We start from the raw sequence: 14,224 nt of genomic DNA, 5'->3' as shown, positions 1-14,224 counted from the left end.
TTAACTTAAACAATAGGTTTTCTTTTTCTTTTCTTTTTGTCAGTTGAGGGGCTTGAACTCTAGGCCTGAGCTCTGTCCCTCAGCTCTTTAGCTCAAGGCTGGCACTCTACCACTTGAGCCATAGCGCCACTTCTGATTTTCTGGTGGTTTATTGGAGATAAGAGTCTCATGGACTTTCCTCCCCGGGCAGTCTGAACCGCAGTCTTCAGATCTCAGCCTCCTGAGTAGCTAGGATTACAGGTGTGAGCCACCAGCACATGGCTAACCATAGGTTTTCAATATAGCTTATTAAAGTAGTCCAGACATTAGGAGAGAACATTCATGCGTCAGTATTTTATGCTATTAACAAGTCCACTTTTCTTAGAACCATTTCTATAGTAGAAGGCATCTTAATATGCATCTTGCAAATTCTTCTACTGATGCTCACCAAGGGAGTATAGGAAATAAAAAGCTGCCTCCTTGCCATTACTGTTTCCTTCTACCTATGGGCAGATAACTGGGGTTCTGCCTAATGATCTGACAGGGAAGAATCAACAAAGACCTGGAAAGAGAGACAGACACCCCACCATTCTTCATAGACATAGACAGTTCTTCGGATGCTGTAAAAAATCCTCTAGCTACTGACATATGCAAAGCGTTTTCTTCAAGCTCATAGTAAACAATCAACAGGAACTGATCATTTTAGAGCAAAGCAAGTTTTCTTTGTAGGTGTAAGCTGGGCCTCTTAAGCAGTTTCTAAAAGACAGACAGTCCTGAAGGTGGTGGGTCAGGGTTTCCAGCTCTAATATTACAGAAATTTTAAATGGAGATCAGACTGATACTTTTCTTGTCATTATCTCTCTCTTCTCACTATAAGCAACCATATGTCAGCTCATCACTGCTTTCAAGAGTCAATTCATTCAATATTCAGGAATTCTGTGAATCAATTGTTAAGCTTAAATAAATTGTATTTTTTAAACTAAAAATGAATATTCAAGACCTCGTTGCTTCCTTATGACTCTATTGTTTTACTATTCTTCATGAACTTTCCTTTATTTACCTCTGTTGGACCTGTATGGTGGAAATATTGCATGATGGTGTGTTACTGAACCTCTCTAATTCTTCATCCAGTGCCAACACCATGGCAGGTTGATATCAAACATGTTGAGATCACTTACACCCAGCTATCAGATTCAGGGGGCTTCCTTTTAAGTATTTACCACATCACTGATTACAAGGCAAACATAGTTCACCCTTCCTATCATGATCACTAAAGAAAGAGAAACCAAGTAGGAAAAAGGTGAATGATACTAGCTAAATTCAAATATATCCTGAAGGTGAAGCCATAATGCTAGAATATAGCAATTCACAGACTATGACAATTAATGAGTTTTTTAAAAATAAATTCTGTGTGATTTACATCCATCTATAAAATTTTTGTTTAAAAAAGAGCCCTGTGTTGGCTCACACCTGTAATCCTAGCTACTAGATGGTTGAGATCTGAGGATCAAGGCTCAAAGCCAGCCTGGGCAGTAAAAGTTCATGAGATTCTTATCTCCAATTAACAAGCAAAAATCTAGAAGTTCAGTTATGGCTCAAGATGAAGAGTGCTCAACAGTACCTAGGCCTTGAGCTGAAGTCTCAGGACCAGCACAAAAAAAGGGGAGGGAGAATAGTAATGCTCCTTTTAATAGTTACTTTAAAGGTGTGGAGCATAAGGGAGGTGGAGGGAGGGGTTGTCAAGAAGCTTATCTTTAAATTTGTCTCTACATTGTGAACAATAAAAAAGAGTGATGCTAAACTTTAAATGTTAAATTCAAGCTAAGCTTAATAAGTGAATCAGTCCTCTTAAGAAAGCACAAAGAATGGTTTTGAAGTAGAAACATTAAAATATTAAGAGAAATAAAATTGGTCTTACTGGGTCTTCATTCAATATCTGGACCCTAAGGCAACCCAAATCACGTCACAGATAATCTTAAACACAACAAAGCACATGTCATTACTCTGTGAAACAACAAAACCATATTGCTGTACTTGAAGGCCGATAGCAAGCTAACATGCGATCCTTTCAACTAGGCTCAATAACTCTATCCTTGGAATTTATATAAAACAATGAGATGAACTTGTGCTCCAAAAAGCTAAAGGCACAAGAGTCCCTAGAGATATTTCTAAAAGGAATATAAATGCCATAATACAGGATGCTTTCAGAAATTTCAAAATATTTACTTCTGCAAAAAGACAAGTCTGTTTTCATAACCGTTCACAGCTCCAGTGGGCACAGAACATTATTATCTGAGTTCATGTGAGGCAGAAAATGAAAATAATGAGCAAGTTCAGCAATCCAACACTTTTTTTCTGGAGAAGGAAAAAATGATTATTTTTAATGACTTCTCATATCCCATTAGGAGCTCAAAACACATTACTGAGGAGCTTTGCCGAGAGGGAATAAATTACAGATGGAGCTTTTCCACAAAATGGATTTTCATGTGAAGAACCTTAGGCTTTTCAATAGGAATCTTAAAGATGAGCTCTAGGGATTGCAACATCCCGGTACTGAAAGGCAAACTACTGCAGAGATCAACACAAGATGGAATTGCACAAAAAAGATAATGTGATGACAATCAAACAATTTCTGCCAGTGGCACAGACACTGTGAAGGAGAATTCAAAGCAAAAGAACCTAGGAAAATGCCAATAGGATAAAACAATAAAATAAACTTGAATCATTTTGGACAGAACAAAAAATCGGAAGGGAGAAACAGAACATGTTAAGTAAAGCCCAAAGCAAACCATAAACTCAGGGGATAAAATAGACTAGATTTTTAAGACTAACTTGGGCCATTGCTGCAGAATCAATCAAGTACACGATAGAATAAATTAGATAAGCAGTCTAAGGCAATCCAAGAAATAGGTGTTTGATCCCTTAACAAAAGCAAGGTGATGGTTTTAACCTCTAGTAATTTCTTGGAAATCAATGAACAAGGAATAATTGAAAGAGTAAAGTACAATTATACTAACATTTTTAGTTCAAATAAAAATCCATCTAAGCTATCTATGCTAACAAAGAACAAAAGACTTGATATGTAAAGCCAGAGCATGAAATAACGACGAGAAAATTATGCGACATTAACTGGTATACTACACCTCAGAAAACAAGCTTTCATGTTGCAGGTTGCCTGAAGTCACAGAGGGGTCATTAACTGTATGATCCCTGTGAATGTTCTCTACATCAAGATGTGTCAGGTTGACCAGAGGCCTAAGGGAGAAGACATCTCAAAACAATGGTTTAAGAACAAACAAGATCTGCCTCTGTGATTTGTCTCTTTCTGGGATGCTGATCAACTTATCTTGACTAGAACATTTGGTTGTCAGATGTTCTGGTACCTTCATTGTAAATTCTGCAATCTAGTTGTCTTTACAAAATGGCTCCTAGGGAACCTTACTGCATTGTTGGTGGGAGTGTAAACTTGTTCAACCACTTTGGAAAGCAGTATGGAGGTTCCTCAAAAGACTCAACATAGAGCTCCCCTATGACCCAGCAATCCCACTTTTGGGCATTTACCCAAATGATCACAAACAAGACCACACTAAAGCTACCAGCACGACTATGTTTATTGCAGCATTATTTACCATAGCTAATATATGGAACCAACCCAGATGCCCCTCAGTAGATCAATGGATCAAGAAAATGTGGTATATATACACAATGGAATTCTATGCCTCCATCAGAAAGAATGACATTGCCCCATTTGTTAGAAATGGAAAAAATGATATTAAGTGAAATAAGCCAGGCCCAAAGAAACATAGGTCCCATAACTAGTATATGTCTGAGTCAAGCAGAAAAGGTCAGATAAGTTAATGTTAGTGGAATGAACCTCAAGATATGTATTCAAATGTTTTTTTGTTTTTTTTTCCTTTCATGCAATTGTTTCTATCATATTTATAAGATGATTTCTATGTTGCTTTGTATGTACCTCCCCCACAGTATAACCTATACTTTCACTGTAGTTGATGTTGGTATAATTTGTGGAGGGGAAGGGAAAAAAAAACAAATCATTTAACTAGGGATACAGGTGGACCCATTGCAACAATGAGATGTACAAGTCGTTATGTCGAAAAAATGAACTTAACAACTTTGGTGGGGGGTGGGGGGAGGGTTGGGTGAGGGGAGGGAAGAAGTATGGGAAGGGATGGGAAGGGGAAACAATGCTTGATAAGAAATGTACTCGTTATCTTGTTCATGTAATTGTAACTTCTCTGTATGGTAGCCTCACAATAAAAAAAAATAAAAAATAAAAATGAAAATAAAATTTTAAAAAAAGCATTAAGAAAATGACTCCTATCTGTTCTGAATGATATCATGTTGGTTTCATAGTTCATGTTTCAAAAACCAATTTAGAATAGGTTTCATTGTTACTCTAGGCCAATTTATTAAGAGCTCTATGTTAGGAACTAACTTGGAATGCAAGTGTAAATGTCTAAAAAACCAGAATGCATTTGGGTGATGGGTATATAAGAGCTCATTAAACTATTTTCACAAAAATAAAAAAGTTGTTTTAGAAAGAAAAAAAAAACACCTGGCTTGCATTATAGTCAAATAATCAATGATTAAAGTGTAATTGTTAGATCTTTCGCAAGCCATTCCAATTCTGAACATACATTGTAATGGGTTATCTTCATGAACTCAAAAGTCTAGTATGGAAAATATTGAGGGTAGAATTTCACATATGTTTATAAAGATATAGTCAAATATTAAAGTTAAAGATTAAACATGGTAATAAATACTTTTGCAGAGGAAATTAATAACAGTAAAGCAACAATTTAAAAGTTAATACTGTAGAATCTGGAGTCAGAATACTTGGTTCTAATTCCAAGTTCATGGTTAACTTAATGAATGTCTTCCTAATCTCTAGAATGGGGATAATAATATCTATATCCTACAACTGTCAGGAATAAAAATATCAATCTCGATTATTGTAAGAGTCTTATATAATAATTGTTATTATAACAAAACCTAAGGCAGTAACATTAAATAACTGTCACACATAGTGATATTATTCAGAAACATTCAGGGGTTGGTCTTTCTGAAGATAACAGCTTTAAAAGAGGATATTTGAAGATCCTTTTTTGATTCATAATTCTCTAGTATTTAGAATCATGTCACTGAATTTAGAGAGCTGGCATAGACATCAGTAATAGAACTGGGTAACTGTAAGCCAGAAAGCTGGGTGCTGCATAGGTTCTTATTGAATCCACTTCATTAGCAAACACAACCAAACGGGATGTGAGACCAAAATCCTGCTGATTCTGTGTGCAGTGATTCAGGGTATCCAGGAATCTAAACCTGCTTGCCACTTGAGATACCATCTCTCGGGTAACAAAAACACATAATGTAACAAAGCTTAAATAATATCAGCCTGGCACTCAAGAAATAGCTTAATTATGAAGGCACTGGAATTTACCACAAAGCAATAAAGAATTGCATGACTTTCCAAATTCACTCATCCTTACCGCCCTCCCCCATGCACATGCCTGTGACTCTCTTAAGATGGTAGTTTCTTCTTTTGTTTGTTTGGTTTTTTGTTTGTTTGCCAGTCCTGGGGCTTGAACTCAGGGCTGGGGCACTGTCCCAGGTGGTAGGCTAGTGTGCCACTTCCAGCTTTTTCTGTTTATGTGGTACTGAGGAATCGAACCCAGGGCTTCATGTATGCTAGGCAAGTGCTCTACCACTAAGCCACATTCCAGCCCTTTTTGTTTAGTTTTTTTTTTTTTTTTTAATTCATCAGTTGGCAATTCTATATTTGTTTGCATGTGATTTTGCATAACACTGGTCTCTCGCACTATGCTGTAAGTGTCAAAAACCATGTTAATCTTGTCTTCCATGGGATATCTCTGTCATGACACATTAGGTATTTAAATATTTACTGAGTGGATGGCTTATTCTTAATGCTGTTGATGAATGAGCCTCATTTTGTCCCTAGTTATGTGACCTTGACAAGGTTAACAGGTCAAAGATATAGTTGTTTTTTATCTATACAAATAACATGCAATTATTATGGGTTGTACATAAAGTGAAATGTACAGTGGAAAAATAGGTACTTGAAATTTTAATGTTAAAATATATTTTAATGTATACAAAAATATTTTTCCACTTTACATTTCATTTGTGCATAGCCCTTTAAGATGTTTGTATCTATAAGGATCTCAGCGAAACTTCTTCACTTCTTGAGGATTTGAGGCCTAGGCTCCTGAGCCCATAGTTCCCGGTTTCCCACAGCACTACCACTTATCCTAGCTCATGCTTTTCATACTAGCTTTCAGTACAGTCCTTAATTCTGTCTCAAGTGAGTTCCTTTTCTATCTCAGTCATGTATTTAGACAGATATTTGTTTTATTCAGTATTTCTATAATTTTTTTATAGAGGAAGAGTTCTCAAGTAATCTGGAAAACTACCAGAAAATAAAGTCTCTGGGAGAAGCAGTCACATATTTTCTTAGTATTCATAAACAACACCATAACAACAGGCTTATTATACCCACCTAACCTAGGGAATAAAACGAGGGCGCTTGTCTTGGCCTGGATTCTATGTAAGAGGAAAAAAATACATTTCCTGAGAATTTGCAATCATGTTTCCCCTCATGTGGGTTTGGTTTTCAAATTCACACTTGTCTAATTCCACATCTTTCCAAGATAAGAAAGTAGCACTGAAACTATGTTAGCAGAAGTACATACAAATCCCCACTAATTCAAAGAACTCATAATTCAAAATTACAAAACACACAAGGAAAGAATCTACTATGTCAGCAGAACTAATAATTAGTTCTTCCAAGAACTACTAATCATAGAATTATTGACTAGCGTGGCAGTCAGGCTCAAGGTGGCCCCCGTAAACACAGTGGCTCCTGGTATCTATCTGTGTCCCTCATCATTTCTCCCCACAGTATGGGCATAACACGTGCTGCTGCTGCTAACCAGCAGAATTCAGCAATGGTGATGACAGGTGTGTGGTTACGCATTCTAGATCACGCTGCTAACACGGGTAATGCCCATTCTGCGAGGTGATGCTCTCCTTGACTGGCTTGGAGAAGTGCCATGTCGTGAGCAGCTATGGGGAGAGGGCCACAAGGCACAGCTCTGAGGGGGCCCAGAGCGCACAGCCAGCCAAAACTGGAGGCCCTCAATTTGGCAGTGTGCTAGGAACTAAAATGTTGCCACCGGTCATGTGAACACCAATGCAGATGCTTTCCCAGTGGAGGTCCACATGAAAAACTAACCCAACCCTGACTGTGTCCTTGCTGAGGACTAGCAAAGCTGTGTCCAGAATCTTGACCTATATAAACAGGAGATAATAAACGCATGCTGTTTTAACCCACATCATTTGTAGTGCTACTTTTATGCAGAAAAGATATCACTGCTGCAGATTATAACCCATGCTTAAAATAATTAAAAGATACAAAAGGAAAATTTTAAACATGAGAAAAAAGGACAAAAGGAAAAAACACCAAGAATATATAATGTTTAACAATAAAAATATATAATTCCTAAAATGATCAGTAGGTGAGGTTGAACAGCAGAATTAAGTCTGCTGAAGAAATAATATACAAATTGGCAAATAGGTCAAAGAGATTTGATCTTTTTAAATTTACAACACACAGCACAGATATGAAAAATATGAAAACTAGAGTGGGTTTGGTGGCTCTAACCTGTAATCCCTGCTTCCTTGGAGGTAGAGACTGGGGTATGGCAGTTAGAGGCCAGGAGGGGCATAAAAGTTTACAAGACTTCACTTCAATGGTTGGGCATGGGTGTACAGAATTGTCATACCAGGAAGAACAAATAGGATAGCAGTCCAGGCCAGCCAGGGCTTAAAGTGAGATCGTATTGAAAATAAGCAATGAAAAAGGGACTGGCAGAGTGGCTCAAGTGGTAGAATGTCTACTTAGTGAGCATGAAGCCCTGAGATTGAACTCTAACATCACTACCACCACCAAAAGAAAGAAAAAAATAGTAAAACACTAAACAGAAAAATTCCACAATTCTCTTACCTCTGTCTCCTGAGTAGTGGTAGTACAAAGGTGAACTACTATGTTTATTGATACAGTAACATATAATTGTGCAAAACAGGACAGTTTCCATTTCTTATTTTTTTAGGGCTGGGAAGGTGGCTCAGTGGTAGAGTGCTTGCCTTGCATGCATGAGTCCCTGGGTTTGATACCTCAGCACCACATAAGCAGAAAAAGCTAGAAGTGGTACTGTGGCTCAAGTGGTAGAGCGCTAGCCTTGAGCTGAAGAGCTGATGGACAGTGCTTAGGCCCAGAGTTCAGGCCCCATGACTGACAAACAAAAACAAACAAAACCAGCCCGGCAGCAAAGTCCATGAGACTCTTATCTCCAAGAAACCATCAGAAAACCTGAAATGGCACCGAGGCTCAAGTGGTAGAGCACTCACCTTGAGCTAAAGAGCTCAGGGACAGCACCCAGGCCCAGAGTTCAAGTCCTATGACCGACAAAAAACTAAAAATTAAAAAGAAGAAGAAGAGTTGTGGATTCTGTTTAAACACACGGCTTGTTTGAGAAAGCAATGGTACCCGAATCTGTTTAATTCTATGGCTATGCTCTTCCACTGAAACAAGTATGTAATTGCAAATTTTAAAAAAGGTGTAGAACCTAGTTTTCAACTTTTTACAGTGGTATAGGATCCCCTGGCAAACTGGTGCTAGACAGAGTTCTGTTTTTTTGTTTTTGTTTTGATTTTTTTAAAGATCCCTCTGTAAACAATGACAGTGATTATCTTTCTCCTTGCCAAGACTATAAAATTGGTTTCTAATTATGTACTATGCTGCCTTGAGGTCCTGCAATGAAACCACAAGACTCTTCAGTCATGTTAAATCATCCAGATCTGTTCTGCCATAAGATATTTCTATAATATTTCATGGGAGAATAAAACTTCGAGGTATATGCACAGAAAGTCATGTTTCTTGGATTCAACTCTCGGTATCTTAACCTTTAACTTGGCAAATGTATTAAATCTACGCTCAATAGTAGCACACATGTGAGTGTGTGTGTGTGCGTGCGCGCATTTTGGGGCTTGAATTCAGGGTCTGGGTGTTGTCCTTGAGCTTCAGTTTAAGGCTAGTGTTCTATCACTTTAGCCACAGCTCCACGCCTGGCTTTGTTAGGAGGTAGTTTATTAGTGATAAGAGTCTCATGGACTTTCCTGCCTGTCTGGCTTTGAACCACAATCCTCAGATCTCAGGGTTCTGAGTAGCTAGGAATACAGGCATGAGTCATTGGCTCCCAGCTTCCAAAATAGCTTTAACATGCAGTGTCCATTAACTATATTCTTGCCAGTAACATTATCAATCTAAAAGATCTACATTTTAAATGTATCCCTGAAAACATATGATATTTTTATTGCAAAGAAATTAATGATATTTCATGCTGTGAAACAAGCCTATAGGCTACTGATATTATAGGCAATTCCTCTATATGGAGACACAGAAATATTGGACAATTAAAACTTAAACCAGTTAAGATTTTTTTAAGTAAATATAGTTGGACATGTATTTTCAAATAAATTCAAAACTCACATGAATTTCTTCCCTTTATTTCTCCCTTTATTGCTAAAAGTAAATATCTCTATTGCTCCTCTTCTTCCACCAAAAGAAAACTTAGGGCAAAAAACCTTAAAGGCTGTGAGAATACCCCAAAAGAATCATCTACTTCTGAATAACCTAAACTCTCTATACCCTGTGTTTTACAACCATTTATAGCTAGTCAAATAATAATACCATAACTAAGAATTAATTCTGTCTACCAAGTAGAGTGTCCTTCCTTATAAGTACATGGAAGCCTGATTAATTATTAACAAAAGAAATCCTACTTCATTGAGCAGCTGAGGAGTTTTAGAGGAATACTCTTTGTAGTAGTGAAAACATAATAAAAATAACGGATGGTACTGTAGCAGACAAGGGCAATAGGTTAGAAGGAGGAGGATAAACAGTGAATTACAGGTAAAGGATTAACAAGCAAAACAGTCAACTGTGTGGTCTCAGAAAATGGCACTGGTAAATTAGAGATTAATTTCATGGAGACATCTGGGCTATGTAGGAGCTGAAGTCCTTATTTCTCACGGTAAAAAGTACAAAGCTCTGTCACTGATTTATAAGACATAATTATTTGTGGCAGAGTCAGGGTGGTGGAACAACAGATAGCCAGCAGTATGCTCTGATGTCCTGAATAAGATTAATAAAATAATAAATAAAATGATGAAGCTAGTTTCCTCAGCAGTGTTTGGTGGGGGGAGCCCCCTGGGAATGGGTTATTCAGGGCTACAAGAATCCCTTAAGCGATCACCAAACAGATAGAGAAGTGATTAGCAGTTTTCCAGTCTTGGATACCTCTCTCCATAAAAGATCAGAGAGTCTAAGAATAAAAAAACCAAAAAGATAAGTCAGCTCAAGTCATAATTCTGTTCTCTTTTCTTCCTCCCACCAAGAGAGGCCACTCTCTCTGTGTCCCCATTTGCAGAGAATCTTCTGTTCTTCCTCTGCTTTTTTTTTTTTTAAATTCTTCTCTATTTTGCTTCAGGGTGGTCTTGAAATGTTCTCTCCTCTACCCTTTGAGTTTCTGTCTCATATGCTGTGTAACACAGAAGCCAAGCACCAACATGGGGCCTGAACACATACAGCAGCCTGGCATAGCCAACAGCTGATGTCTGCAGGAAGCTCAAACAACACTGGTCACTGCCATTGCTCCCAGCCATTCAGCTATTGACTAGGAGTCTGCTCTCAGGGTTCTCTTTTAGATCACCCATAGTCAAACCAAAAAGAGAAAGAGAGAGGAGGAAAGGAAAGGAAAAGGGAAAGGAAAGGAGAAGAAAGGAGAAGAGAGGAGAGAGAGGAGAGGAGAGGAGAGGAGGAAGGAAGGAAGGAGAGGAGAAAGGAAGGAAGGAGAAGAGAAAGGAAGGAAGGAAGGAAGAGGGAGGGAGGGAAGGAGAGAAGGAAGAGAGATTCTTCACTGGAAGAAAAAGTAGTTGGCAGAAAAGAGAAAATAGTGCAAACCAAATAAAACAGATAAAACTGAAAAATCCACAAATCAAATTATAAAACAATATTCTGCTGACATTTAAATAAAGCGATCCCATGGCAACAATTTAATTGCTGTCTTTTTGCCTACAATTCCAGATTTCTCTTATTTGGGGCTGGCCAATTTTCATCTCTCGGTGTTCTGAGAGCACCACACAAAGCCAATATTATTTACTACTTACTTGTGCTTGCTTGCATACTTTAAAAGGCTGAAGTGTTTCTTGGTAGAACAGCTGATGATAAGCCTGGAGGTCAAACCAAAAGTACACACTGTTCTTCCACAACTACAGATGGAAAAAAAGCATGTAAATTATTACTGGCCAATTATTAAAATTCTTCAAAGCTCTAAGTTCAGATATAAATAATTGTTTAGTTTCTGTTACCATAAATCAGGTTCGATTTAAGATAGTTTTGATCTTTTATCACAAACTGGCAATATGCAAAATATTTATGGGTATCGTCATTAGAACATTACATTTCTGCATGTGTGCTTGTATAATTGGTTATTAAAATGGAAACGTTCAAAACTAATGAAAAATCATAAAATAGTAAGCATTCTAGTTAATGGTTATGGTTATTGAGGGCTGGTGGTAGAAGACTTGCCTCGTATGTACAAAGAACTAGGCTCAATCCTAGCACCACAGTCAATACTTAAAGAGTATTTCTGGCATAAAAAGAAAATCTTAAGGTTTTGGTATAAAAGGGCAAATGTATATTATTACTCCAATTATTCAAACAATTATCCACTTCTCATTGAGGTCAAAGTAATACTGCTTGAACTTTTAAAAGCACTGAAAATAATTGTTCTCTGTTGATTGTGATTAGTAACTGTTAGGATTATTAAAAAGTAGAGGGTAGACATAAATCAACTGCACATTCAAAATATAATTATGCTGATATAAAATTACATGAAAACAAACTATTGTTAGTATACTTTACTTTTCTTAGTAATTTTAGTAGAATGACTAGTAATTGAGATCTTTCCATTTTTACTAAACACAACATATAGACTTTTTTTATTTTACCAGAGATAGGAATTTTGGCATCAAATATAGGTACTAGAGCATTGATTTACTTCAATACCATGTATCTTGAAATAAAGTAAAATTATAAAATCAGAGTTGGAATAATATTTTCTACCTTGTTCCCTGAATCCTCACAGAATTTAGTAAAGAAGAATCCAGCTCTATTTTCTACATACAAAGATTGCAACAAATTTTCCATGTCATATCCTCCCAAGGCACCAACATCTGATATAGTTTTAACCTAGATAACAAAACAGAAGTCCATTATCCACCCAAAAACATTGTAATTTTTATAGCATTGTACAAGTGAGTTTCATAAATTCTGCTGGGCTGTCATTTTCCCACTAGGCTATTTTATTTTAGTTTTGTACCATATATGTAATTAATGCAGTCTGTTTGCATCTGATCATCATATAAGATTCATTTATAAAACTCAATTATAGCAGCAGAATTCATTCTATTCCTTCTATCAAATAAATCAGTCTGGTTTCAAACAATGCTAAAGCAACTCCCTGACCTCAATTATTTTCACATTTCAAGCACAGTGATACTATTTGAGGAGTCCTCCAATCTCTGTTGGTGGCCTGTTTCCTACATATTTACTGTTATTTTAGCCTTGAGGTGCTGGTATTATAGCTACAAGAGGGTTATAAAAAGAGCTATCTTCAAGGCCTCTCAGTGCTGCTCATTAACTATCCCTAGGAGGTCCCTCTTTGGACAGTCTCATCCACATAGGTCACGGCCTTCAGAGTGTAAATGGCAGTATAAGTTCTCATAAAATCTGCTGTTTATGGCTTCTCTGCCAACAGTGTTAGCAACTCTTAATACCATCCTTGAAACAGAGAGCTGGCTCTTTCTCCAAGTTCAAGAGTGACTCCAGAATATGAAAGGGTATCTGAACTGTTCACATGAACTCCATGTTGTTTTGTTGAACTCAGATTTCTTTGTAATCCTAAAACAAGTGTGGCATAAACAGGGTTCAAGTAAGGCTTTTGTGTTCTTGGACATGAAGTCTTCTCTGCCTCTCTCTTAGCTCCTTCCTAACAAATTCTGAAATGAGAACTGAAGATTTTTTTTATGATGTTGAACTATCAGCATTCTAAACTTAAAAAAAAATCCTAGTTAGAAGAAAAGGAGAGCTATTCGCCTAGAATAAAATAAGCAAATGTATAAAACCACAGTTAGGTGTTGAGACTGGTGGGACTGAGAAATTTCCACTTGCAGCATATCTGTAAGAAAAGTGCTATAAAACTTTCATCTAGAACAACTGCATCAAATTCATATGATGATCTTCCCTGCACTCTGGAAATAGCTTGCCTTTGCAAAGTTTCTAGATTTCCAAAACATAACATCAAATTTTATTTTAAAATTTAACAAAGATTGCCAGGCACACATGGCTTGTGCCTGTAATCCTAGCTACACAGGACTCTGAAAAATGAGGATCACAGGTTGAAGACAGCATAGACAGACAAATACAAGAGACTCTTATCTCCAACTATAACAACAAAAAGCCAGAACTAGAAGTATGGCCTCAAGTGGTAGCTTGGCATCTGCGAGCAAAAAAGCCTTGAGTTCAAGTCCCAATACCAGCATTAAAACATAAATTAAAAATATTAACAAGAACAAAAGAAGAGCTTATTTTGTATCTGAGGTGCCATTATAGGTAAGTCAGAGCAAATGGTTTTCTGGGAGATTTTTGGGAGTATTAAGGTTTGAACTCAGAGCTTGTGCTTGCTAGGTAGCCAGTCTACTAAGTCACACATCCAGTCCTTTCTGTGCTGGGTTTTTTTGTAGTTGTTTGGTCTGGGACCAGAATTCAAACTCAGGATCTGATACTCTCACTCATTGGCTGGTGCTCTATCACCTGAGCCACGCCTCCAACCCCATGTACTGGTTGTTTATGAGAGTGGGTTGTGCTTTGTGTTCTAGTGTGCATGTGGGTAGTGATCTGCATAATTTTTGGCTTCCACTCACAGTTAGGACAATAGGCAGATCCACTGTGCCCAGTTTTCAGTAGAGAAGGGGACTAATGGACTTTTCTACACATGGTGGCCTCAAACTTCAATCTTCCCAATCTTGGTCTCTCAAATTGCTAACATTAGGGGTGCAAACCACTGGTCCTGATTTCTTGTTT

The 14,224-nt window shown here is 37.4% G+C and overlaps 1 protein-coding gene across 1 annotated transcript in view; it reads right to left on the bottom strand.

Annotated features, from left to right (window-relative positions):
* The window catches only part of Rgs22 (regulator of G protein signaling 22), a 92,617-nt gene that overhangs the window by 36,222 nt on the left and 42,171 nt on the right, over nucleotides 1–14,224 (bottom strand). Inside the window, exons 13-14 of the mRNA XM_042672904.1 lie at nucleotides 12,206–12,331; nucleotides 11,248–11,349 (exon numbers count right to left, since the gene is read on the bottom strand). Of these exons, the coding sequence (XP_042528838.1) occupies nucleotides 11,248–11,349; nucleotides 12,206–12,331 (228 nt within the window). The remainder of the gene's footprint in view (nucleotides 1–11,247; nucleotides 11,350–12,205; nucleotides 12,332–14,224) is intronic.

This window comes from Dipodomys spectabilis, unplaced genomic scaffold (assembly GCF_019054845.1).
Source record: "Dipodomys spectabilis isolate Male_0828 unplaced genomic scaffold, ASM1905484v1 ptg000783l, whole genome shotgun sequence".
NCBI lineage: Eukaryota > Metazoa > Chordata > Mammalia > Rodentia > Heteromyidae > Dipodomys > Dipodomys spectabilis.
The sequence above is the reverse complement of the archived record's forward strand: the minus strand, read 5'-3'. Positions and strand labels throughout refer to the sequence as shown.